General features: G+C 46.8%; 1 protein-coding gene across 1 annotated transcript; it reads left to right on the forward strand.

Annotated features, from left to right (window-relative positions):
- Positions 1 to 6,527: 6,527 nt before the first annotated feature.
- Positions 6,528 to 26,960, forward strand: Ivd (isovaleryl-CoA dehydrogenase). The gene is made up of 12 exons (NM_012592.2): positions 6,528 to 6,679; positions 12,549 to 12,638; positions 12,836 to 12,887; positions 17,381 to 17,550; positions 18,986 to 19,079; positions 19,270 to 19,406; positions 20,890 to 20,986; positions 22,552 to 22,645; positions 23,160 to 23,241; positions 23,707 to 23,811; positions 23,918 to 23,990; positions 26,392 to 26,960. Exons 1-12 carry the CDS (start codon positions 6,533 to 6,535, stop codon positions 26,523 to 26,525), a joined length of 1,275 nt encoding a protein of 424 aa, NP_036724.1. The 5' UTR covers positions 6,528 to 6,532; the 3' UTR covers positions 26,526 to 26,960.
- The last annotated feature ends 319 nt before the right edge of the window (positions 26,961 to 27,279 follow it).

The following is a 27,279-nucleotide window of genomic DNA, read 5'->3' on the forward strand; positions in this document are numbered from 1 at the left end:
ACTCTGGCCTGCCACTCAGGGTTAAGGGGAGGTAGGGGTGAGAATAGAGAATGCAGATCTGCATTAAGTAGCTGCACTGGCGCCCAAAACCTGAAGGCTGTGAGAAGAATGTAAGACTGAGGAGGAGAAAATGCTGTAAAATCAAAGTGAAGGGACTGAGCATGGAAGGTTCCATGTGATGCCCAGGTCACTTGGCATGGTGGGACTGTTCTCAGAGAACAGGGAATTAGCTGAGGAGGCTGGAGAGGTGGCTTAGTGGTTAAGAGCACTGGCTGATCTCCTGTAGGACCTGATTTAATACACAGTACCCATATGGTGGCTCACAACAACCTGTAACTCCAGTTCTAAAGGACAAATCACCCCTCTTCCTGCCTCCTCAGGCGCCAGACCCCCACAGGGTGTACAAACACACATGCAGGCAAAAAAGACAAAAAAGCACCCCAAAACCACACATATAAATTATTTTTAATTAAAAAGAAGAGAAAGTGGGTGAGAGGTGACCATGGCAGCAAACACCTACAATCTTAGCACTAGGGAGGCAGAGGCCAGCCAGGGATACACGGCGATATCCTATTTCAGAAAGAAAGAATGAACGAAGGAAAAGAAAGGAAGAACGACGTATAAGGGCTCAATGATTAAGAACACTGATTGTTCTTCGGAGGATCCAGGTTCGATTCTCAGCATCCACATGACAGCTCACAGTCATCTGTAACTCCATTTCTGCAGATCTAATGTCCTTTTCTGGTTTCTGAGAGCACCAGTATTGAACATGGTGCCCAGACATACATTCAGACAAAGCACACATGCACATAAAAATTCTAAAAGTAAAGTTAAAAAACTAAATCTCACTTTTACATTATGAAATGGGCTGGAAACATGGCTTACTGGTTTAGAGCACTTGTTGCTTTTGCAGAGGATCTGGGTTCAACTCCCAGCCCCCATACAGTGGCTTACAACCATCTGTAACTCCAGTTCCCGGGGAACTGATGTCCTCTTCTGGTCTCTCCTAGCACCAGGCATGTAAGTGGTGCACACACATACATGGAAACAAAATGCCCACACATCTGAGCTGTCTTTCATATCTCTGGGTCCATGCAAGGAAGTCCTGCTGTAGGAAGGATCCACCAGGATTCCTACTGAGTGACAACTGTCCAGCCACAGAGGCAGCCTCTCCCCTACTTCCCAAGTCTCCAAGCAAATGGGATGGATGGTGACCACTACTGAGTCACAGCTACGCTTGGAGGCTTCATTGGAGAACATCTCCTCATACACACATGCCATAGCCAGTGAGATGCTATACAAGACAGGGGGAACCCTCAGGCAGCATCTCCATCCAAGCCAGCCTGAATGGAACCTCCCCGATCCCTAAAAGCAAGGTAGGACAGAGCTGATAAAAGATCTGTTTTGCATGATTAGACACCCTGTTCTAGTTGTTCCTTATTTGCATGCAACAACTTTTCTATCCCTGCTTTCAACATTGGTGTGCCTCAGCTCTGAAAACAGTGTTCCGTGTTGAGCATCTACATGGACTGTTTCAGCCACAATCATCCATTTACTGCTTTCTGGGTTTGCATTAGGGTTGTCAATTCATCTATAGTCAAAGAAAATATTGAAAGCTGGGTGTGGTGGCACACTCAGGAGGCAGAGGCAGACGGATCTCTGAGTTTAAGGCCAGCCTGGTCTACATAGTAAGTTCTAGAACAGGCAGATTAGATCTTATCTCAAACAACAAGCAAGCCAACAAAACAACCTACAGAAAGGGGTGTGTTTGTGAGGAGATAAGCCATGAGGTGCATGTGAAGGTCAGAGGACAATTTGGGGACCCATTTCTCTCCCACCATGTAAGTTCCAGCTCGGATTGTCAGACTCGGCAACAAGTGATTTGACTTCACTGTCTACCTCCCATCCCACCCTCCTAACTCAGATTCTGCTTTTTGTTGTTGCTGTTGTGGTTTTAGAGACAGGGTCTTTTCCCATAGTCCTGGCTGGCTTGTAACTCACTATGTAGACCAGGCTGGTCTTTTTTTTTTTTTTTTTTTTTTTTATCTTTTCTATTTTTCGGAGCTGGGGACTGAACCCAGGGCCTTGCGCTTGCTAGGCAAGCGCTCTACCGCTGAGCTAAATCCCCAACCCCCAGGCTGGTCTTAAATTCAAAGAAGCCTGACTCTGACTCCCAAATGTTGGGATTAAAATCATGCACCACCATGCCTCACACAAATTTAAAATATTTTCTGAATTTACTTTAAAAAAAACCATTTTTATTATTTTTATGTGTATGGGTGTTTTGTATGTATGTGTGTCTTCATGCAATGTCCACTGAGGCCAGAAAAAGATGTCAGCTCTCCTGGGACTGGAAATACAGACAGTTGTGAGCTGCCATGTGGGTGCTGGGAAACACACCTGGGTCCTCTGGAAGAGCAAACAGTGCTCTTAACCACTGAGCCAGCTCTCCAGCCCCTCCCGTATTCTTCTTTGGAGTATCCTTGTGTGAGGTTTAAAGAGTCTGGTTACTAAAGGACACAGTGGGAGTGATTCTCTGTTTGACTCACAGACTATGTCATGCAATCATTTCACTGCACATGTGCCTTACCAAGATGCACCTGATTTTAATCATGTGGACATCAGATTATGTCACAGACATAAAGTAATAAATAGGGGAGCCTCCCTAAAACACAGTTTTGTTTTACTATGCAAGTACCAAAAATCAGCCTAGTCCATGTATGACTCTCCATTCTTTAATACTAGGTACATTGGGAATGTATTTAATAGACTTTGCCTTAAGTTTGATGACTGCCAAGGGAAAGGGAAAACATCCTCTTGTTCATAGAGGGGTGTACTGTAGTCTGATGCAGGTTGGGGTCCAAGGCTGCACTGTTTGAGGAGAGATTTGTTTGCAATCGTGGGAGGCAAAGGAGAAGAGCTGCCTAGTGCATCCTTAGCAGAAATGGGGAGGCTGTACCCAAGCCAAGCAGAAGCCTGCATCAGGAGTATTCAAGAGACTAGTAAAGGCCCAATGAGACAGCCCAGCAGACAAAAGCACACGCCACACCAGGCTGATAACCTGAGTGGATCCCTGGAGCCCACCGAAAGGTGGAAACGACACCGTCTAAGGATGCAGGAACAGGTGAATTTTCTCCACCAGTTAAAGAATTAAGAGGCAGGGAAAATTTGAAAGTCATACAAAAATCAAAGTCTATTCAAAGAGGATTTTATTAGAGCTTAAAAAAGAAAAACCCCAAGACAAGCAAGCTGTGAGTCTCTACAGCTGTCCAGAGGAAGAGAAGAGAAAGAGCAAAAAGCCGTGTCACTTAAGCTGGTATGGCAGTCAGCCACGTGGTGAGGGGTGAGGGGTTAGGCTTTAGGGAGGATGCATGGAAACCCAAAGTACCAGAAAATGGCCTCACAGTGGCTTGTGGAAACAGCTCTGAGGCAGAAATTCTGGGAGGGAGAAGTGCAGTAAATCGTTAAAGGAATAATTACTCGGCCTATCTCTTTAGCTCAGCTCAAAGTGAACCCACCTCCCCGAGGAGGGGTCCCTTGGCCAGGTGATTGGCCTGCCTGACTGGATTAATTCTTCCATGTTTTAGGGAGCTTGGAATGTTAGGTCTCCACCTAAGCCAGAGATTTGATGCTCTTGACCAGAAAGAATTGGGTTATGGATGTTCTGTCTTTCCTCCCTCTAAAGACAGAACCCTGAAAATAGATGAGCTGAAATTGGCAAATAGGTATAAATAAGTAAGAAGGCCCAGTCCCAAAGCGGTTCACCAGGAGGAACCATGGGGCTTCAGTCCCCACCCTCACCTACAGCTTCCAGGCAGAGTGCTCAGTCAAGAGAACAACCCCATACTCCCTTCTCACATTCCTGCTAGGAGAACAAGGAAGGCCTCTGTGAAGCAACTGTTTGGGGGCCCCTAAGCTGCCTGCCCGGTAACTATCTTCTGTTCTCATCAGCAGGACAGAATCCACTCCACAATGCTTTCCTCTGACTTCCATGTGCACAGTATCACACCCTGGACAGGGCTGCACTCACACTCACCATAAAATAACAGTTCAAAGAAAGCAATAAGAATGCTACTTCCAGGGGCTGGGGATTTAGCGCAGTGGTAGAGCGCTTGCCTAGCAAGCGCAAGGCCCTGGGTTCAGTCCCCAGCTCCGAAAAAAAAAAAAGAAGAAAGAAAAAAAGAACTTCCAGAGAGAAAAGGAATGGGCCAAAGATGGGATGCTCAAGTTTTTGTTTGTTCTTGAGCACTCGAATGTATTATCAATATTTTTAAATAAAATTTTCAACAGACTGGTGTAGAAGCTATTAAAATGGGAAGGGCTGTCTAGAGCCTCATCTATTAAAGGTATTTTCATTGATCTTTGAGCTTCTGAGCCTTATTTTCTACTAAGCAATGCTTCACATCCTACACGGAGGTCAATAACAAAGACTCAAGGTTTCCTTATTCTGGAGAGGGGAGGCTGAGGAAAACCGTTGTACTTTTAGCTGTAAAATACTTTATTATACCCATTCCCTTGCCTCTCAAGAGATCAATGACAATCTCAAAATATCTAAAGAAGTCATTTCAACCAGAGTAGAAACAAGAGGAGTGGGAGTTTGTGTGTTTTCATTTTTATACCTTTACAGGCCTTGAATTCTACATGCAGCTGAAAATAATTTTGAACTCCTAATCCTCCTGCCTCGGGTTTTCCCAAGGTTGAGACTATAGGTATAGATGCTGTTCTGTGATTGGTTCTTGACCTCTCATTAGGGAAGTCCCAGAATGCAGCTCTTTCCAATTGTGGAAGGGGCTAAGCTAGATTGTCCGAACAGGTAGAGGGAAGTCAGATGTGGTAGGAATGACTAAAAGTGAGGAGGACAGGGCGCTGAGTGCTATGCTATATAATTAAGTGTGCAATCGCTTTTATTTTGATTGCTGGGGTTGAACCAAAGTCTCATGGGTACTAAGTGGATGCCTCTTCACATTGTGCTGTACTCCCTGCCCAGAGAATATGCCTCATGATGACATTGAAGCATGGTGAGGAACACTGTTTTCATTTTCAGGTGATAAAAGACACAGCAAGGATCCAGGCAATGTGTTCAAAGCCCCTTTCCTGGACTTTGGGCGCTACATATTATAACAGAAGCGGAGAGGGGATTAAGGGTAAGAGACTGGCTCCTGTCAGTCTTCTTCTGAACACAAAAGACAGATCTCACCTCAAAGGCACTAAGAGTTTATTCTAAGCTAATGCTAAAAACCATGTCCTGGGACCTGAGCAAAATTCAGGTTGCTCTTAATGGCACACTCCACTGTGGAATCGCTACAGGATATGTCCTTAGTCACAAAATCAAAGAGTCATAAATCACTGTGTTTACCAAAGACCTTGGTACCAACAATGGGTAGGAGAGTCACTGCAAAACAGGGAAATCTCTGCCATGGTTTCAGATGCTATCTGATGACATTCTTAGATTCTTGGTTAGTTAGTTGTCTGCTAAATGAATAAATTCCAGATGGGTGTGGTGGTATACACTTAGAGCAGAAGCACTCGGGAGGGAGAGGCGGGCAGGCAGATCTCTTTGAGTTCAAAGCCAAAAAGTTCCAGGACAGTCAGGGCTACATAGAGATTCCCCCCCCCCCATAGAGATTCCCCCCCCCCCCCGGAGCTGGGGACCGAACCCAGGGCCTTGACCGAACCCAGGGCCTTGCGCTTCCTAGGCAAGCACTCTACCACTGAGCTAAATCCCCAAACCCTACATAGAGATCCTGTCTCTGGTTAATGAACTAAATAAAAATAAATTTTCTTACCTGATGGTCAAGAATACTGGGTCAGTTACGTGTGTTGGATATAAACAGCTACTTAATGGAACTAAAGATACTCAAATATAAATTTGGCTGTGAATCTGCAATAGTCCAACACCCACAATCAGAAAGTTCTAATTAGTCTGCAGAGTCTTCACACACGCGGCTTTTTCAGGGAACCCCAAACACCATTCTTCCCTTCCTGTCCTGTTTACCCCAACGAGTAAAAGTTCTTACAGAATCTGAGGGCATAGAATCCCGGGCAACCTCTTTCGCTTAAGGAGGAACCAAAAGAGATTACATAATAACAAAACGAATCTTACTGTTTTAATTCAGTAGTGATTCTAAAACAAAAGTTTCTTTACAGACTTTCGCACATCCAGATCTGTTTGGAAAGTTTATTCTTCCACATTAGGCATCTATGTTGGAGTACTTGCTTTCCCACAAAGGTAGTCTTGTGCCGTTAAAGATTACAAAATCACAAAATTAATACGACGAGATAATATCTTATGGACTCCTACGCAAGAAAGACACTTAAGAAACAAGTAGCAAGCGCCAAGTGCCAGGTCTGGCTACCACCTCTCCGCTGATTGGCTTGTATGGCTGCAAGAGCAGCTAGGCCTTCGGCTGGCTTCCGAACACGGTTGGCTACTGAAGCCCCACCCCCCTCCCTGATTGGACAAAGTGATAAAGCTAGGATTGGCTGGTGGAGTGAAAGCTGTAGAAGCCAGAGCTCCTGGTATACAGCGGAGATGGCGACTGCAGTCCGGCTGCTGGGGCGGCGAGTTTCCAGTTGGAGACTGCGGCCTTTACCGTCGCCCCTTGCTGTCCCGCAGCGGGCCCACTCGATGTTGCCTGTGGATGATGATATCAACGGGCTAAACGAGGAGCAGAAGCAGGTAGGGAGGCCGGTCCCAGGACCTCATATCCCAGGTCTTACCCAAGCGACTTATGCCTGCCCGGCCTCGGAAACGTTTCTTGGAAGCTGGGGAGAGACACTGTGCACCCTTCTCCCTACTAATATTTATTACCCAGGCCTCTGATTTCATTGTTATCTCTAACGAGGGAAGATTTGTGACAGCAAAGTAGAGGGATTTCTGGCTTTAAACTCCAGCTAGGAGGAGATAAAAAGAGTAAGGACCAAACCTGGAAGACTAGTGGTGTTTGGGGTGGGCAGATTGGCTGGCCCTACTTCTAGTGGCTATCATGAGTCTGCGTCCACTCTAACCTGTTCTCCATATGTATCTATCTCTTTCCTGGGGAATGTATTGCTTTGGGTGGCCTGGACCTACCCTGCCTTATAGACCAGGCTAGCCATGAACTCTAGTAAAACTCTCGCTTCTGCCTCAAGAGTGAGGGGATTAAAGGCGAGGGCCACCATATCTGGCTTTAAACTGTGGGTCTCAATTTATGGTTGATCCATAACTACCAAGGCATTTCAGTGCTTTTTCAGTGGAAGACTCTAAAGAATTCTAAAATGCAGTCTTAAGTTTTTATTCTTCCCCTCTTCAGGGCCTAACACACAAAGATGAAGAAGAGCTTGGTTAACACAGGTTGCATACTCTTGTTGCTGGGTTTAACTCTTCTCTAATGGAAGCCAATGAGGAATTCCCAGGGATGCCGTGGGTCCTGCTATATTTATATTAAGCAACTGCTGTAGATTGCCTAGTGGAATTGCTAAGGAGTGATGGCTTCACACACAGTGTATCTGAGTCAGATGCTACCAATGGCAAGTATTGCTATGAATGTTAACCTCAGTGGAGGAAGAGTGTGGAAACCCCAGGCATCTTCTGTTAGAATCTTCTGGAATTCTAAGGTTCCAGTTTGTTATCCCACTAGGCTGTTGTCTGTTTCCTGAGCTATTCCTTTCTCTGTGTCCTGGGAAACTTACTTTTAGAAGGTAACTTTCCCGCAGCCCTGTTTTTTAAGCATCTGAAACATGGCATTCATGGGGAGTATCATTTTTGTCCCTGTTCCGTCCTATATGAGCAAAGAAATTGGATGTTTGCTAGTTAACTCACTTACCTTTGTAACTTAGTTTTAGATTTACTTGTTTCATGTGTATGAGTGTTTTGCCAAAATGTGTGTATGTATGCCTGGTGCCTGCAGAGGTTAGAAGAGGGTGTCCTACCCCTGGAATTGGAGTTAGGGATGGTTGTGAGCCTCCGTGAGGGTTGGGAATTGAACCTAGGTCATCTCATCAGCAAAAGCAGCATGTCTTAGGTAGGCTTGTTTTTTTTTGTTTTTTTGTTTTTTTTCTTCGGAGCTGGGGACCGAACCCAGGGCCTTGCCCTTGCTAGGCAAGCGCTCTACCACTGAGCTAAATCCCCAACCCCTGGAGGCATTTTCTTAATTGAGGCTTCCTCCTCTCTGATGACTCTAGCTTCTGTCAAGTTGACTAGCCAGCACAACTGACCCCTCGTCAATTTGACACACAAAACACATTACTGTTAAGTCACAACCTTCCTTTTTGATCCCCAAGATCATGCATTAATAAAGACATCACAGTATAAAATGTTTTACAAACTTAAAAAGACTTACAGCCTTACAAATTCAAATACATTAAAAATTGTCTCTTTAAAAACATCCAGTTTTGGGGCTGGAGATATGGTTCAGCAGTTAAGAGCACAGACCACGGGGCTGGGGATTTAGCTCAGTGGTAGAGCGCTTACCTAGGAAGCGCAAGGCCCTGGGTTCGGTCCCCAGCTCCGAAAAAAAGAACCAAAAAAAAAAAAAAAAAAAAAAAGCACAGACCACTTTTCTAGAGGTCCTGAGTTCAATTCCCAGCAACCCCATGGTGGCTTACAACCATCTGCAATGGGATCTGAAGCACGATTCTGGTGTGCATGAATACAGCAACAGTGTACTCACATACATGAAATAAAATTTCTTTTTAAAAGTTTAACAATTTTTTTTAATCCAGTCTCTTTTAAAAACTTGTTTTTAAAAAGTCTATAAAGTCTTCCCGGGCAATGGTGGCGCACACCTTTGATCCCAGCGCTCAGAAGGCAGAGGCAGGCAGATCTCTCAGTTCAAGGCCAGTCTGGTCTACAGAGTTCCAGGACAGCCAGGAAAAAACATATATTGACAAACAAAAACAAACAAAAAAAGTAACAAAAAAAAGTTTAAAGTAAGTTAAACACTTTCTTACTTCAAGAGTAAAGAACCAGGGCACAGTCACAATCAAATCAAACCCACACTCCAACAGAGTAAATAACCCAAATGTCCAATATCTGGGATTCACTCATACCCTTCTGGGCTCCTCCAAGGGGCTGGGGTCACTTCTCCAGCTCTGCCCTTTGCAGCACCCACAACTTGTCTTCTAAGCTCTGACAAGCTCCACTTCCTGCTGCCGCTGTTCTTGGTGGTCATCCTGTGGTACTGGTTTCTCTAAAATACTGGGGTCTCTTGCAACTGAGCTGGGCTTCCACCAATAGCCATCTATAGCTCACTTCATGGTGCACAGCCTCAGCCTTTCAATCCTGGGGGGTTAAGTGTAATCCATGACCCTTCAACAAGAGCCTCTCTTGGCTTCTCACAGTGTCAAGGTTCTGCTGCTCTCTATGACCCCTTCATACCTCTAAAACCAGCAGAACCTGGGAGACTGTACCACAGCTTCTGTGTGCTAACTGAGGAAACAGCTCCCAGAAGAATTTGTCTCCATGATGCTGGTCTCTTCCCACACAACACTAACTTCTCAGCTCCAGCATCAATTCTCGTGGCAAAGCAAAGGTTTCACTTTAGTGGTTCCAGTCTTGTTAGTCACAGCGGGTTTTTTAGCCCCAGCTAATCAGAACCACAGATTCTTAACTCAAAAGTGAAATGGCCTCTCAAACCTCCTAGAACTTCACAAGCAAGACCCCTATCCTCTGCATTTTGTTTTATCTTCCAAGACCCCATGGAATAGCTCACCAACCTTTGAAAACTCATCAACTTCTAGTTCAAAGTTCCAGAGTCCTTCCATAATCCTCCCAAAACAACATGGTCACATCTATCACGCACGCTATCCTGGCACCAATTTCTGTCCTAGTTAGAATTGTAATTGCTTTGATAAAACTCCACGACCAGAAATAACCTGAGGAGGAAAGGGTTTATTTGGCTTAGAGTTCATTTGGCTTAGTCCATCGTTGAAGGAGGTCAGGACAGGAATTGAAACAGGGCAGGAACCTGGAGGCAGGAGCTGACGCAGAGGCCACGGAGGGTGCTGCTGCACACTGGCTTGTTCCTCAGCCTGCTTTCTTACAAAAGCCTGGATTACCAGGCCATGGATGGCCCCACCCATCACTAATTAAGCAAGTGCCTAGAGGCTGGAGAGACAGCTTAGCTGCTAAGAGCACTGACTGCTCTTTCAGAGGTCACGAGTTCAATTCTCAGCAACACATGGTGGCTCACAACCATCCGTAATGGGATCTGATGCCCTCTTCTAGTGTGTCTGAAGACAGCTACAGTGTACTCACATACATAAAATAAATTAATCTTTAAAAAAAGAGAAAGTACCTAATTAAATCACTTAAGAAAAATACAGGTTCCAGCTGGCTCTTATGGAGGCATTTTCTCAATTGAGGCTCCGCCTCTGTTGGCCCTGGCTTGTATCAAATCAATATAAAACTAGCTAGTGCATGCTCTTACCCACTGAACCCATTGGTTCACCCTCTCACTTTCCCTTCTAAATCAATGTTGTTTCAGTGCTTTAACCTGAATACTTTAAAGAAGGTTGCCTTCATTTATAGTAGGTGTTCATTCGGTTCTTTCTTTTGAGACAGGATGTTGCTGAGTGGCCAGGCTGGCCTGAAAGTTTTAACAATCTTCCTGCCCAGCTTCCTGAGTGCTGGAATTATATATGCAAACCCCTAAATCCAGTTTTATAATGTACCCGCCCCCAAAACACACACCATTTGTGTCTATTCATTGTCTATGGTGTTAGGTTGCACACGGACTTTCCCATGTACTTTGAATGAACATTTGTACGTTGTTGTTTGAACACAACAATAATGTGTGTGTGTCTCTCTCTCTCAGACAGTATCTCACTAGGTACACTGACTGGACTTACACAATCCATCTGCCTGCGTACCACTATAACTAGCTTTCATAGTGTTCTTTTTTTAACAGATTTTTTTTTAAACTGTATTATTGTTGTACGAATCTGTGTGTCTACGTGGAGGTCAGAGGACAACTTTGTAGAGTCTTTTTCCTCTTTCCACCTTTATCTGGGTTCAGGGGGAACCAAACTCAGGTCTTCAGGCTTATAAGGTGAGCGTTTAACCCGCTGAGCCACCTCACCCAGCCCTTCTGTGATGATCTTATGTGGCAGTTCACTAAGAAGGCCATGATGGCATGGCAAACTCTGGCTTCAAATGGGAAGAGGTTAAATATTAAGTTGTGTTCTTGTAGCCAAAGGAAAGATGGAAAAAGGGAAAGGAGGGGGTGCTTATGAATGGAGTTGACCTGGAGCTCTGGCTGCCGGAAGGGGCTTGTGTCACTTAGAGGCTGCGTGAAGTGATTAGGACTGTAATTCTCGTGTTGCCTCATCATATTACTAAACCTCTTCAAGGGAGACTGGCAAGATGAACCAGTGGCCAAAGGCACTTGCCATTAAATCTGCTGGCCTGAGTTTGATTCTAAGACCCATATGGTAGCAAGAGAGAACCGACTTCCAGAAGGTGGCCTCCATATATGCTCAATGGCAGCCCCCCATACACACACAAAATAAATACACGAATGTGATTTTTAAAATGAACAACAACAAGAAAAGAAACTCCAAACTCTGTGGCTGTATGGTTGGCAGAGAGGGCTGCGTTGGAGACCTGAGACTCTAATACTCGGGCCTAGATATTTAATGTTCCTGCCAGGAGAATGTTTAACCTCACTGAGTAATCTCTTTTAGCCAGAGTCTCAAGAGATTGACAAGAGTCCAGAATTGAAGGGGAGTGCCTTGGAGAGCAGTGAGCAGGTCCTGGAAAGACACAGAAGAAAGCTGGAGGACAAGCCATGCCGGCTGGCTTAGGGGCATGTGTGTTAAGAAGGCATGGAGTAATTTTATGTAGGGCTGCATTCATCTTAATGCTTGAGGGATTGGGATGCAGGAGTTCAAGTTCATCTCGGACAAAACTCAATCATAAGATCGATAAAATGCTAATGTCTTAATCATTCCCATGATGTCTAAACCAAGAATCTTAAGAGGAGACAATCACTGTCCTAGTTAGGGTTTCTACAGCTGTGATGAATACCATGACCAAAAGCAAGTTGAGGAAGAAAGGATTTATTTGCCTTACAGTTCCACCTTGACAAAGTCAGGGCAGGAACCTGGAGGCAGGAACTGACGCAGAGGCCATGAGTGATTTTGCTTACATGGAGCGATGCTGCTCACTGGTTTGCTCCTCATGGCTTACTCATTCTGCTTTCCTATAGAACCCATGAGTACTCCCCACCCTGGGCTAACCCCACCCACAATAGACTGGGCTCTCTCCCATAGATCACTAATTAAGAAAATTCCCTACAGTCTTGTCTACAATCCTTATAGAAGTATTTTCTTGTTGAGATTCCCTCCTCTCTGATGACTCTAGCTTGTATCAAGTTGATATAAAACTTGCCTGCACAATCACCTCTAAGGAAACATAATTTAGGGGGAGCCCCTTGGCCTCAACCTGATGCTGTGTGGTGAAATTACCTGTGGCCTAGCTCCCAGAATATGCTGTTTCAATCACAGACATTGCTCTCAGTGGCAACCATGTCTTGGTTTCAGTAGTCTCTCTCTCTCTCTCCCTCTAGCTTCGTCATACGATATCTAAGTTCGTTCAAGAGAACCTGGCCCCCAAGGCCCAAGAGATTGATCAAAGCAATGACTTCAAGAACCTGAGAGTGAGTTGCAAGGGTGAGGGTGAAAGTGAAGGCCTCTAGGACACTGCTGCCTGCAGTTGTGCCTAGAAAGAAGGCCACTGCCTCCTGGTGACAGGGGCCTTGTGAATAAGAGTATATCCCCTTTCTCTGAACGGTCTTGTTCTGGCCACAAGTGACTAACTGCCTTCTCATAACTCACCCCACTGTTCTGTTGGCAGGAGTTCTGGAAGCAGCTGGGAAGCCTGGGAGTCCTGGGCATCACAGCCCCCGGTGAGTTTGGCTTCTTTCCCTAAAGAGAACTATCTCTGTGGCCCAAACAGGCAGGAAGGAAGTGTGCCAGCATGGTGGCACACTCTTGTAATCCCAGCAATACTCAGGGGGGATGAAACAGGAGGACTGCACTAAGTTCAAGGCCACCCTGTGCTATACAGTAAGTTCCAGACCAGCCTAGGCCTCAAAATGAGACCCTAATTCAGAAAAACAAAAGCAAGGGGCTGGAGAGAAGGCTCAAGCTAAGCTTGCTGTGTAACATGAGGGATAGAGCTCAGATCTCAGCACTATCACTCAGGCCTATCCCACCGACACCTGTAATCCCAACACTGAGTGGGGCTGAGACTGGGTGCTTGCTGGGGCTCACTAACTACTAGTCTAGACAAAAGACACAAGTTCCAGGTTCATTGAGAGACCCTACCTCAAAAAACAGGGTAGAGACTGAACAGAAGATGCCCAGTATCTTCCCCTGGCCTCCATGCTGTACATAGTGTTTGCATTCACATACACATATGTGTATCATACACATACATACACACACACACACACACACACAGAGGGGAAGGAGGTGGGGAGGGAGGGAGAGAGGGAGAGGGAAAGGGAGAAGTCAAACAGGAAGAGAAGGGAAAATATCATTCCCAAAGAACTTCCTCACCCTCGAATCTGAGGCAGTATCCATTGACTGTAAGACCAGAGCAGACATTCTTACATCATTAGTGATGGCTGAAGGCAGGGTCTCTCAGACCTCTGCTTCCTGTGGAATCTGCATGCTCTCCAGAGTCCTATAGGACTTGTCTTGGGGGGATTTAGAAAATTTTAAGTCAAACAACTGCCCCAGTAGATCAGTTTTCTCTCAAAGTTTCCTAAGCTCTGTTGCACTAGTAGCCTGTAAACAGAAATCATTAGGAAAAGCAGGTCCCAGAGGGACACGGCCTAAGTAAGTCCCCTTCTTACAGCTTGTCCAGGGCTCATTTGGGGTCAGAAATGGGACTAAGAAGGGTGTCTGGATCCTCAGATATGTGGTCATATGATGTGTTTTAATAGGTTCTTGGGGCTGCCCAACATCCTCTGTGGGTGCTATGACTTGTTTGAGGTGGGGAAAGGCAGGGAGCTGGTATGTTCTGTTCTGTGCCTTCTAGAAAAGACCCTGCCTGGGTTGTACCAGTGCATGAGCACTGGCCTCCTCATCCAGCCACACTCCTGGGGCATGAGAGCAAAACAATTCATTTTTATCCTTTTATTCTTTCCTAAACAGTAAAGAACAATTGCTTCTAATCCCATACTTAGAAGGGTAAGGCAGGGAGACTGGGGCCAAAGCCAACCTAAACAATAGAGTTAAGACCCCGGATCAAAAAATCGGTTGTGGTGGCCATGTGGCTGGAGAAATGGCTCCATGGGTGAAGAGCACTTGTTGCTCTCACAGAGGATCCACCTTCAGTTCGCAGCATTCATTTGGAGGTTCACAGCCATCCCCAGACTCCAGTTCCCAGAGATCGGACAAGCAAGGGCACCAGGCTTGCACCAGGCTTGCACATGGCTACACACAGGCTTGCACACGGCTACACACAGGCTTGCACATGACTACACACAGGCTTGCACACACCTAACACAGGCTTGCACACACCTACACACAGGCGAGCACTCATGCGAACAAAATAAATCTAAACAACTTTAAGGAAAAACAAGCTAACAACTATTTGTCTAAAACATGTCCTATTTATAATAGTGAATGGTATATAGGGGCTTCAGTGGATGTGGGCAGGTGCATATACATTATATTGCCATTTTTCTAAGAGATATCACTGGATTTGGCATCTGGGATGGGACTGGAAACCAGAGATGCTGGTGATGGTTAGACTGGTGTTTGTATATTTCACCTTGTATCCTCCTGGGGTACATAGGTCCTGGGGTTTGAGTTGGCCTTGAAAAGTACAATGATTCACGTAGACCATGTCAGTGTGAGGGACTCTGGGGTAGAGACTATTGGGAACCGCCAAACAAGATTTTCTTTTCGCTTTGAGGGTTTATGATCCACCCAACATAATGTGCTTCTGAATTACAATATATTTAATGGAACAAATGGTTAAAATCAGTGGGCGAAACTAGGCGGTGTGGCAAACACCTGTAACACCAGCTCCTGGGGGAAAGACGTAGGAAGGTTGTAGGTTCAAGGCCAGCAGAAGCACATGAGACCCTGAGGGAGAGATTGAGGATATATAGGTCATTTGCTAGAATGTTCAAGTGTCCCCAACATGGCAGAAAGTGGTGCCTGAAATCCCAATACTCAGACATAAGGCAGAAAGAACAGAAGTTTGAGAAGAAACATGAAAGCAAGAAAAGAAAAAGAGAAATAAAGAAAGGAATCTGGGGTCAGAGTGTAGCTTATGGAGTGTATGCTTGGTGTGAAGCCTTAGGTTTGATCCCCAGAACCTAAAAAAAAAAAAAAAAAAAAAAAAGAAACCTGATAAAAGCCTTTTAAGTGGACACTTTAAGTGATGATGCATGCCTTTAATCCCAGCACTATGGGAGGCAGAGACCGCCAGATATCTGAGCCTAGTCTACAGAGTGAGTTCCAGGATAGCCAGAGCCACACAGAGAAACCCTGTCTCAAAAAACAAAAGAAAGGGCTGGAGAGATGGCTCAGTGGTTAAGAGTACTGGCTGTTCCTCCAGAGGCCCTGAGTTCAATTCCCAGCAACCACATGGTGGCTCACAACCATCTGTAATGGGATCCAATGCCCTCTTCTGGTGTGTCTGAAGACAACTACAGTGTACTCATATACATAAAATAAATAAATAATTCTTAAAGAGAGAGAGAGAGAGAGAGAGAGAGAGAGAGAGAGAGAAAGAAAGAAAGAAAGAAAGAAAGAAAGAAAGAGAAAGGAAAAATGGAGGGAGAAAAGGAAAGAAGGGAGGAAGCAACCAAGCCAGGGCTATTATTTGTACTGGGGATTGAACCTACGGCCAGACTAGTCCTAACACTGAACTACATCTCCCTATGCCCCCACCCCTTTCCTGTTATTTTATCTTGAGACTGGGCCTCACTACGTTGCCCTAGCTGGCCTTGAAGTCACCCTGTAGGCAGGTAAGACTGTGGCCCACCTGAAGGACACGTTTTGAAGACTCTGCTTCCCAGAGTCCCTTCTGAGAGCTGGAGCTGTGTCTCCCTTGCCTAGAGCACTGGGCAGAAGAGCATTTCACACAGGCAGCGGAGCTAAGGGACCAGGGGACCAGATACTTTGATTTTCTTGGAACAGTTGTCAGAGAAAACATTTTTTCTTTTCTGTTTTCTTTTCTTTATGTTTCCTTTCCTTCTTAATTTTTGAGATAGGGCCTCAGATAGCCCAGGCCAGCACTGAGTTTGCTATGTAGTCAAAGATACCATTTAACGCATGCTCCTCCCACCTCCACTTTCCAAAGTCTGGGGTTACAGGTGTGTGCTACTGGGCCTGCCCTGTACGTGTCTCTGTGTATAGGTGTGTGTGCACGCACATATGTGTTTACGCATGCCTGTGTATTTATGCTGCATCTATATGCATCTTTTTCACTTTGTTCCCAAGGCTATGCTATAAAATCTCACCTTTGGGCCACAGAGTTGGCTCAGTTGTTAAGAGTACTTCCTGGTCTTCCAGAAGACCCAAGTTCAGTCCTTGCTATTCACCTGGGGTGGATCACAACCACTGTAACTTTAGTTCTAGGGCAGTGGTTCTCAACCTCCCTAATACTGCAACCCTGTAATATAGTTCCTCATGCTGTGAGAACCCCCAACCATAAAATTATCTTTGTTGCTACTTTGTAACTGCAATTTTGCTACTGTTATGAATCGTAATGTAAATATTTTTCAAGATAGAGGTTTGCCAAAAGGGTCCTGACCCACAGATTGAGAACTGCTGCTCTAGGGGATCCAAGAGGGTTGGTTCTCTGAGGGCACCCATACACTTGCCATAAATACACACACAGATAAGTGAAAAAGACAGATTAGACTTCATAAAAGTCTCATCTTCTTGCGGCCTCTGCACATGTACAGTCTGTAACTGGGTTTTTGGTGCTCTGAACGTAGCCCCCTTCCCACCCACTCCCCTGTGTTCCCTTGCCTTCTTCCTTCATCCATCTGCTTCTGCCTTCTGTAACTTCTAGAAGAATGGGTGCTCAGGTTTTTGCTTGTCCTCACTGAAGATGTCTGGGATAAAGGCAGTGTTGGGGATGATGGTCCTCTGGACTGCACTTCGCCCACTGGCAGCAGCAGAACCAGCTGTGCGACCTAAGCAGAGCCCCTGGCAACCGCCTTCCACCCTTGCATATAAGATTCCTGTCTGGGGGGGTTGGGGATTTAGCTCAGTGGTAGAGCGCTTGCCTAGGAAGCGCAAAGCCCTGGGTTCGGTCCCCAGCTCCGAAAAAAAGAACCAAAAAAAAAAAAAAAAAAAAAAAAAGATTCCTGTCTGGGTTCCAGTGTAACCTGGCTGCCTTTCTGCTTCCCCACTGTCTCACTCCCAGTTCAGTATGGTGGCTCTGGCCTGGGCTACCTAGAACATGTGTTGGTGATGGAAGAGATATCCCGGGCTTCAGCAGCTGTGGGGCTCAGCTATGGCGCTCACTCCAACCTCTGCATCAACCAGATTGTCCGCAATGGGAATGAGGCACAGAAAGAGAAATATCTTCCCAAGGTGAGGAGACAGGGATGGAGAAGCTCACAAGGACTCAACACAACACCCTATGACAAGTTCTCCCCTTGGTGAGGGCCAAGCAGATTCCCCCTCTTGGCTTACTGCCACAAGCTACATATAACTAGAAAGGGGACTGATGCCGCTTTAAAATACGTAAGTCAAAAAATGTGAATAATTGAAGGGCTGGAGAGATGGCTCACTGGGTAAGAACATTGACTGCTCTTCCCAGAGGACCCAAGTTCAGTGCCCAGCACATATACATGGTGGCTCACAGCCCTCTGTGATCCCCCGTGATCTCATCCCCTCTTCCGGCCACTTTAAGCACTGCAACACATGCAGGTGAAACAAGGTGGAAAGCGATAGAGGAAGATAATCAGCATCGACCCCCTACTCTCCACATGCATGAGTACATATGTGCCTGTGTGCCTCCCTCAAAGGCACACGTCCACATACAAACATACCGAAAAAAAGGAAAGAAAGAAAGAAAGAAAGAAAGAAAGAAAGAAAGAAAGAAAGAGGGCAGAACTTAACTTGTGGGTTGGATGATTGACATTTGACAAGGACCTTAAAAAATTAAATTTAATCCTAGCACTCAGGAGGCAGAAGCAGTTTGATGCCAGCCTGGTCTACAGAGTGAATTCTAGGACAGCCAGGGCTACATAGAAGAAACCCTCTCTTGAAAAAAAAAGGGGGGGGGGGGTGGCTGGAGAGATGGCTCAGTGGTTGAGAGCACCGATTGTTCTTCCAGAGGTCCTGAGTTCAGTTCCCAGCAGCCGCATGGTGGCTCACAACCATCTGTAATGGGATGCTCTCTTCTGGAGTGTCTGAAGAGAACTACAGTGTACTAACATATAAATAAAATAAATAAATCTTTAAAAAAAAGAGAGAGAGAGAAAGAAGGAAGGAAAGAAAGAAACAAAGAAAGAAAGGAAATGAGCCTCAGCCGTCAGCACAGTGACTTGTGACATATGTAGTTTCAGCTGCTTTGGAGACAGAAGCTGGAGGATTTGGCAAGACCCTATCTCAAAAAACAACTAAGCCAGTGAGATGGCTTAGTGCGTAAATAAATAAATGTGCCTGATGAGCGGAGTTTGATACACATGATAGAAAAAGAACCAACTCCCACAAATTGTCCTCTGATAGACACACATAGTAGCCTATGTGCACACAGAGAACAAAAGTGTTTAAAATATAAAGGTGGAGGGGTAAGGGGAGGACTCAATGGTTCAGTTCCTTGCTTAGCATGTATGAGACCCTGGAGCCAGTCCCAAGCACTGCCAAAAAGTGGTGAAGCAGGAATAGAAAGAAGGGAGGCCCTGTAGATACTCGCTTTGCTCTGGGGGCAGTTTGAATGTGGGCAAGAAGAGGCAGTCCCCGGGAACTACTGCAGGGTACTTCCCAGTCCTAAGAAAACCGGTTTTGGTTTACCTTGTAGCTCATCAGTGGTGAGTTCATCGGAGCCCTGGCCATGAGTGAGCCCAACGCTGGCTCTGACGTTGTCTCCATGAGGCTGAAAGCAGAGAAGAAAGGTAAGGCCACTTGCCATGAGGCATCTGGAAAAGACAGAAAAACAAACTCAGAGAAAGGGAGTAGCAGTTGGGAGTTGGCTCCTCTGGGCTTCCGTACTAGTTCTTAGCAGAGTGGCGGCCGCCTATGGACTGACTGCTGAACCAGGATAAGAGACTTCCACAAACAGCCAATTCCTGCCCTGCCCTTTAGGAGATCACTACGTTCTGAATGGCAACAAGTTCTGGATCACCAATGGCCCTGACGCTGATGTCCTAGTTGTCTATGCCAAGACAGACTTGACTGCTGTGCCTGCGTCTCGGGGCATCACAGCCTTCATTGTGGAAAAGGTGAGTGTGGTGGGTGTGGCCTAGAGAGACTCCACCTCTAATGAAGTGACAGAGGTGACTAACTCACCCCTTCCAGCTGGTCAAGGTACAGGGTTCTGTGCTCCGCTCCCAGGAGCTGGTGGGTAAGCAGAGACTGAAGATGGCAGCCTGAAAGTCAAGTCTGGTACTGGCCATGTGGCTCAGTGGTAGAGCAGACCCTGGGTTCAGTTTTCAGTTACAAGAAAAACAAACAAACAAAAACCAGAGAGGCTGGGTCAAGTTTGAAGACAGTAAAACTGTCCACAGAGTTGAGGAAGAGGAAAATGGAAAGGAAACCACGAGATATTTTTTCCTGAGCTGAGCAGGAACTGTGGGGGAGACTGAGGCTTGGGTGGGACTGCAAATGATAGTTTGGACACTATACCTCTGATAAAGGTAAAGATAAGGTACATTAGGAGTTAAGTTAAAGCTCCAGGGTTCCATTTGAGGTTTACTTTTGTTGCAAACAAATCGAGCCACACAAGGTGACATGTATTTGTGATCTGAGCAGCACTTGGCAGGCAGACAGGGCATAAGTCTGAGGCTAGCCTGGTCTTCGTAGTGAGACCAAGGCTATATATATAGCAAGACTCTATCTCAGAAAATAAAAATAATAAGCAAAGTTTTCAGTATAGAGAGAAGAAAATCAGGAAGACTTTTTGTTGCTTTGTTTTCAATTGTTTTAAGATGGGGTCTCATCGTGTAACTCTGGCTGGCCTAGAACTCATTGTATAGCCCAGACTTGCCCTGAACTAACAGAGGTCCGTTTGCCTCTGCCTCCCAAGTACTGGGATTAAAGGCCCGTGCCCCACTCTGGAAAAAGTTTTAAAAAAAAAAAAATATATATATATATATATATATAACTTTAGGCAGCCAGTGTTGGCTTCATGCCATCTGCCTATGATGATGATGAAGGAAGCAGGTGCCACTTAGGCCTGGGGACCCAGCTGCAGGGGAATACTAGAGAGTTTAAATACGCAGTGCAAAGATTGGCAGCACAGATTAAGGGGTGGGGGAGTAGCTAAGAAAGGACCTGGAGGTAACAGGGAGCAGTATGTCAGTGCCTCCCGGGGGCACTTGGCAACAGTGTATCTGACTCATTTGGGTCAAAGCATCTAGGTTGGAGTTGGGATCCTTTACGGTCAGGTGGTGAAGGAACGAGAGGCAGACTGGCATGGGCCAGTGAGAGCATCTTAGCCCTGAGAGAGTGAGGAGAGCTGGGAACTGAATGTTTCATTGAGAAAATTGCTCCCCTGAGAACCGGGAGAAACAGGCTGGCCACAGAGGAGTTGAGAACAAGATTGCTTTAGTGGGAAGACTGGAGTTTTGCATCCAGAGTGAGAACTCAGGAGTGAGACGCCAGCACACTGGGCCGGTAGCAAAGCCTGGAGGTAGAGTAAGCTTTCCCTTTATTAGGCCCCCTTGCGGCAAGTCTAACCAGGGCCTCCTTTGGTTTCCTGTGAAGGATATGCCTGGTTTCAGCACCTCGAAGAAGCTGGACAAGCTAGGCATGAGGGGCTCCAACACCTGTGAGCTAGTCTTTGAAGACTGCAAGGTTCCTGGTAAGTGTCCAGAGAATAAGGGAGTCCCTGCCCTGACAACTTTGCAAGTTGGAAAAACCCATCACACCATTACAGAGGTTCATGGCCATCATCTGCCCCATGATATGCAGTTGGACTGTGGGCCTGGAGCTGCTAGACAGCTGTCCTGGCCACAGACCCTGCTGCTGTCTGCTTGCCTGCCTAGGTGAAGGATGGGGTTTCTTCTGTGGGTCCCAGCCCTTCCTAGCCTCATCTACTGATGTCCTTCAGACTTCTGTGCACTGATTATACAGCCCATGTGGGAGTCTGACTCTGTCATAAATAACCCGACCACAGCAGGTTAAAGGAAAAGAAATTATCTTGACTCATGGTTTTAGGTGTCAAGCCTCTGGTCCTTTGGCGCCATTGTTTCTGTACCTATGGTGAGGCAGAGAATGAGGAGAAAGGGACTTGGGAGAGAACTGCTTATCTTATAGAAGTCAAGTAGCAGTGATAGAAGAGGCCAGAGTCCCTTTAGACTCTCAAGGACACATCCCGGTGGCCAGTTTCCCCTGGAGGTTCTTCCTCTGAAAGTTTCTGTTGTCTCCGTTAATGATATCAAATTATGAATCCATCATCAGGTTAATCCATTGAGTAGTCAGCCCTCACAATCCAGTCATGTCCCAAACCTCACCTCGGAACACTGCTGCCCCAAGAGCCAGGCCCTCAGCACACACTAGCTCACAGCAGAGCTCCCTGCCCAAGCCACACCACTCTGAATGACACTCGATAATGAGGCTAAAAGCCCATCTGAATAAATTGACAGAAGCCAGGCTCGATGAAGGAAAGGTAATTTGATTTTTGCAGGAATAGTTTCTCCCTGTACTGTATCTGAAAACGTGACACCATGTAGCACTGTGAGAGAGCTGAGGGCGGAGAGCTGGTCCTCAATTAGGACTGCTTTGTGCATCAGCCATAAACCGTCCTGAAATAATATGCTGTGGACAGGAGTCTCTAGGAAGGGAGATCATCCAAACTCATCTTTGTAAAATGGAAAAAAATTTATCCACCAGCCTTAAAAGCAGTTAGGCTGTCAGGTTTCTATACCCGGTGTTCTGCCCACACCTCCCAAGTCCTTATTAGAGGGAGTAGGAGCTCAGTAGCTTCTGTCACTTGCACCCTAACTCATAGCTTTTGTGAATGTCGTTGAGAGGTGACCCTGCAGACAACCTCAGGCACTGAGTTCTCTGATTTCTACATTAGTAGACACTGAGTGTGGAAGGAAGCGAAGAGGGACAGGGTGACCTCTAAACCAATCAGATCTCCTTCTTCCTCATCCTAGGGGTCCAGGGCAAGAAAGGAAAGATCTGTAGTGTTGTGGATGGGGTGTGTGTGTGTGTGTGTGTGTGTGTGTGTGTGTGTGTGTGTGTGCGGGGGTGGGGGGTCCTAAAGCTCCAATTCTGGCTGGAAGTGGCAAAGTTGATCTTTTCCTCTCTTGAAACCCTAGTTGAAGGTTGAGTGACTCACTTTTGTGCCCTGTGTGACATGGTACCTTTTATCAACGTAAGGAGGCCATGCACAGCCTCTGACTTCAGTTTACCCTGCAGCTGCTAACATCCTGAGCCAAGAGAGTAAGGGTGTCTACGTACTGATGAGCGGGCTGGACCTAGAACGCCTGGTGCTGGCAGGTGGACCCCTTGGGTAAGTGTAAGGGGGCTGGAGGCCTCCTGGGTAAGCACAGAGCTTCACCAGCGTGAGGCTGGGAGTGGTACCTGAGATCTGCAGCTCTTGTTAAGTTAGCAGCTTTGCCCTGGTATGAGCAGAGGTGCAGGAAAGGTACTGCGTGGTCTATCCTCTGTCCTAGAGAATCGCCTCCTACATTTAATTTCTTCTTCACCCAGAAGGGAAATGGCATTAGGCGACAGATGGCAGGTGAGGCCTGAGAAGCCGCTCTGTTTAATCACTGTGGTTGTGAAACCAGAGGCGCAGACTCTGACAGCTGCCTGCTGCCCACCACACCTTCTTGATCTCCTCGGACGGTGCATGGGGCTGGGCAGGCAGTGCTGCGGCTGAGCAGGGAGTTTCTCAGGTTCCTTTACCTTTTTTTCTGGTACTTCAGTTCCTCACCCTCCACCTCAGCCCTCAGACTTGATCCTCTGACATACTGCTCTCCCCACTTAACAACACAACTCCATAGCTTCCTCCTTTCTGGCAGGATCATGCAGGCTGTCCTGGACCACACCATTCCCTATTTGCATGTGAGGGAAGCCTTTGGCCAGAAGATCGGCCAATTCCAGGTGAGTGAAATAGTTGCTGAAATGTCTTCTCCCACTGGAAGGTTTTCTGTTGGGATGATGAGGTCGTCAAGCACTGTGCGATGGCCGTTGTCCTTCTCTTACAAAATGAGCCTGAGTTCACAGGACAGCTCCTTCCTACTCAGCCTGGCTTTGGAGGTTCATCACACTGATCTGCCCATTCCTAGTGGAGATGAGTGAACCAGACACTGTAAGGCCGGAAGGTGAAGCATGCAGAATATTGGGGCTTAGGAGAACAGGGACTGTCTTTCTAATCCTACCTTTCTGTCTTAAAGAGGCTGCTAGAAGCTCGGCACACGAGGGGCAGCTCTTTGGCCTCATCTCCTAGAGCCGTTCCCATCTCTGTTGTCCTAAGCACGTCTCATCTCTTCTTTCTGCCCTGGTTCTTCATCCCTGGCAGTCAGGAGTGTCCCAGCATGTTGACCTGTTGGCTCCTTTTGTCCCCAGCTGATGCAGGGAAAGATGGCTGACATGTACACCCGCCTCATGGCATGTCGACAGTATGTCTACAATGTCGCCAGGGCCTGTGACGAGGGCCACATCACTGCCAAGGTGAAGGCCGACTGAGGGAAGAAGAGGTGGGGCGGTGGGTTATCTACTGGGATGGGTGTCACGGTGTCCTAGTCAGGACCCTGCTGAGCGGAGCCTCCTTCCACAGGACTGTGCTGGTGTGATTCTGTATACAGCCGAGTGTGCCACACAAGTAGCCCTGGATGGCATTCAATGTTTAGGTGAGTGGCCCCCAACTCCACTCCTGGGATCCCTCTCCACTCCTCACTCTGCTTAAGCCAGCCACACCCACGATGGCCCCTTTAGGCTCATCTGCCCACTGTGAAGAAGAAAGGGACGTTTTTATAATGGCAGTCAGTAAATAAGTGGATGTTTATTATTTTAAGTGGGTTGGAGTGGGACCTGGAGACACAGTTGTTAAGAGCACTGGTTGCAGGGGTTGGGGATTTAGCTCAGTGGTAGAGCGCTTGCCTAGGAAGCACAAGGCCCTGGGTTCGGTCCCCAGCACCGGAAAAAAAAGAACCAAAAAAAAAAAAAAAAAAAAAAAAAAAAAAAAAAAAAAAAGCACTGGTTGCTCTTCTAGAGGACCCAGGTTCTATTCCCAACACCACCTGGCAGCTCACAACCATCTGTCACTGAAGTTTTGTGAGAACCAACATTCTCTCGTGTCCTTTGAAAGCACCAGGCATGAATATGGTGCACAGACAAACAAGCTGGCAAAACACCCATATATGTAAAATCAGTGTGTGTGTGTGTGTGTGTGTGTGTGTGTGTGTGTGTGTGTGTGTGTGTGTGTGTAAGAGAAAAATAGCCAGGTGGTAGTGATATACACCTTTAATCCTAGCACTAGGGAGGCAGGTGGATCTCTGAGTTTGAGGCCAGTCTGGTCTATAAAGTAAGTGAGTTCCAGGACAGCCAGGGCTACACAAAGAAACCCTGTCTTAAAAAGGGGGGGAGGGGCAGTTGGGAAGAGGCTGCCCTTCTGTTCCTGGCATAAGGTTATCAGGAGAGAGAAGCCTTGGGTGGAGCAGCCTTGTTCACTGTTGGCCCGTGGTGAAGGGTACAAGCTTAGGTTTGAAACCCACCTCTCTTGCTCATGTCAGCCACCGAGTCTGCAATTGGGGAACAGTAGGGTACAGAGGACTCTCTGTGTAGCCCTGGCTGTCCTGGATCTCATTCTATAGACCAGGCTGGCCTTGAACTCACAGAAATTCAACTGCCCCTGCCTCCTGGAGTGCTGGGACTAAAGGTGTGGGCTACCACTGGCTGACTGTTTTTTCCTCCTGCATTTTTTTTTCTTTTCTTTTTTCGGGGCTGGGGATCGAACCCATCTCCTGCATTTTTTAAATGGAGTCTCTATATGTGAGTGTGGTGTAGCAGAGGATGGTTTAGCACTTCCCGTCCTCTGCCCACATCCAAGTACTGGGACTTTCAGCGCACATGCCACCACACCCGTTTGAATAGTGCTTTGAACCCAGGGGATTGAATGGGGAACTTAGGACATGTTAGGGGGCCACTTTACAGCCCCAGCCCCAGATTTTGCCCTTTCTTTGTGAGGGTCCTGAGCATCTGGGAGACTTTCTAGACTAACCCTACTGTGCTTTCCTGACCCCAATAAGGTTCCCTCGAAGCCTTTGCTTCTGTTTAATCAGACCTCCTGCACAGCCTGTATATCCTGGGGTGACTATTGGTTCAATCAATAGACCAAAGATATTCAGAAAAGGCAGGGCACAGTACTGCACTAGGGAAACTGAAACAAGAGGATTGCAGTGAGCTTCAGAGCAGCCTGGGCTACATAGTAACTTCTTCGCCAGCCTGGGATGTGGTTTCTCCAAGCGTACACAAAGCCCACACCCCAGCACTGTATTAACCAGATTACAAATTAATCCCAGAACTCAGGAAGTTGAGGGGAGAGAGTCACAAGTTCAGGTCATCTTTGCTATATTGTGAGTTATAGGCCAACCTCGGATATGACAGACTCTGGCTCAAAAAGTAAATGGACGGAAGGGAGGGAGGAAGGAAATATTCAGAAAAGAAAATTCTATCAGTATTTTGGGATTTTTGCCAGCACTGAAAAAGAGGACCAGCAAATGAATCCTTGGGTTGAGGAGCTGCTGAGCCTGACAAACTTGAGTTTTGTCCTCAGGACCCACGTGGTGAAGAGGTCAAACTGACACATGTCACACACCTCTGACTTCTACATGTCTGCCAGGGCACACATGCATGCACACACATATACACAAAATAAATAAATGTAAAAGAAAAAACGTTGTACCTGAACTGCACATAGACCCCTTTTCTTGCCCTGATTCTCTCAAACATTCCAATACAGCAGCTGTTTAAATGGTGCTTATGTCTCATTAGATATAAAATAACCCAGAGATATTCAAAATATGAACTGGGATCATAACTCAGAGGTAGCATTTGTGTAGAGTGTGTGAGGCCCATGCTTGATCCCTGGCACAGAGAAACAGGGAGGGGGGGAGGGGCGAGAGTCACAGGAATGCATGTAGGTTACATGGGAAGGAACCAATCCTTGACAGTCCTGGAGGATCTATTTGCTTCCTCACTTCACCCCCTGCCTTCAGTTCTGTCCTTTCTCTCCCCACATCTGCTTCACAGGTGGAAATGGCTACATCAATGACTTCCCCATGGGCCGCTTTCTTCGAGATGCCAAACTGTACGAGATCGGAGGTGGGACCAGTGAGGTGAGGCGGCTAGTCATTGGCAGAGCTTTCAACGCAGACTTCCGCTAACCTGGGGCCATCACCCTGCTCCCAGCAGCAGGAGACCTTTGGAAGCAGAGACGTGGCAGCCCTCTGACTTGGCTAAGGAAGCTCTGCTGCTCAACTGCCCTCCTCTTGCCAGCCCTCTGCTCTTCGTGAAGTCGGATTCTCCAGCCGTGCCAGCCAGTCAATCAAGAAAGCCTAAAATTCGGTCCCCAGCTCCGGAAAAAAAAAAAAAAAGAACCAAAAGAAAGCCTAAAATGGCTGCTAAAAGGACTTTGGCTTTTCTGGGGTTTGCAGGGAGGGTAACAGTGTCTGCGCCCTTGTTCTCTACTTCTGAATGTAGTAACCTCACCCTCTGGGGTAGCATATGACAGGTACCCAACTCCTTTTCGTGGGCAAGCCTCTGGCAGGGGAGCTCTTTCTGTTGCAATGTAACAGAGGCATTGCCTCTTTCAATTGTCAGATACTTGTGGTCTCTTTTCTTGAGGAAAAGGCAAAAACCATGTCCTTCTTAGCTGTTTCCCCAAGAGCTAGCTAGACAGTTCCAGAATGCCTGTGTGGCAGACCCATGAAGGGCAGAGTCCACAGTCTAGCCAAGACAACTTGGAGATTGGCTCCCTGGTGTGGCTGAGTGTCTACATCACTCCGTCACAGGCTAGCACTGGGCCTGCTCACGTGACCTTCTGCAGCTGCCTGACTCCGGTGGCCCAGCTTAGGTTGCCTGGCTCAACTCCAGCCTTGCTGTCTATGTATATTTCTCTAGACGCCCTGTGGCTAATTT

The sequence above is a fragment of the Rattus norvegicus genome, chromosome 3, assembly GCF_036323735.1.
Source record: "Rattus norvegicus strain BN/NHsdMcwi chromosome 3, GRCr8, whole genome shotgun sequence".
Classification (NCBI taxonomy): Eukaryota; Metazoa; Chordata; class Mammalia; order Rodentia; family Muridae; genus Rattus; species Rattus norvegicus.

Bases quoted from the DNA above. Each gene is read 5' to 3' on its own strand.
- Ivd (NM_012592.2), top strand. From the start codon at position 6,533: ATGGCGACTGCAGTCCGGCTGCTGGGGCGGCGAGTTTCCAGTTGGAGA. The intron at 20,987-22,551 runs GTAAGTGTCCAG...TTTACCCTGCAG, and splicing joins TGAAGACTGCAAGGTTCCTG to CTGCTAACATCCTGAGCCAA. The intron at 23,991-26,391 runs GTGAGTGGCCCC...TCTGCTTCACAG, and splicing joins GGATGGCATTCAATGTTTAG to GTGGAAATGGCTACATCAAT.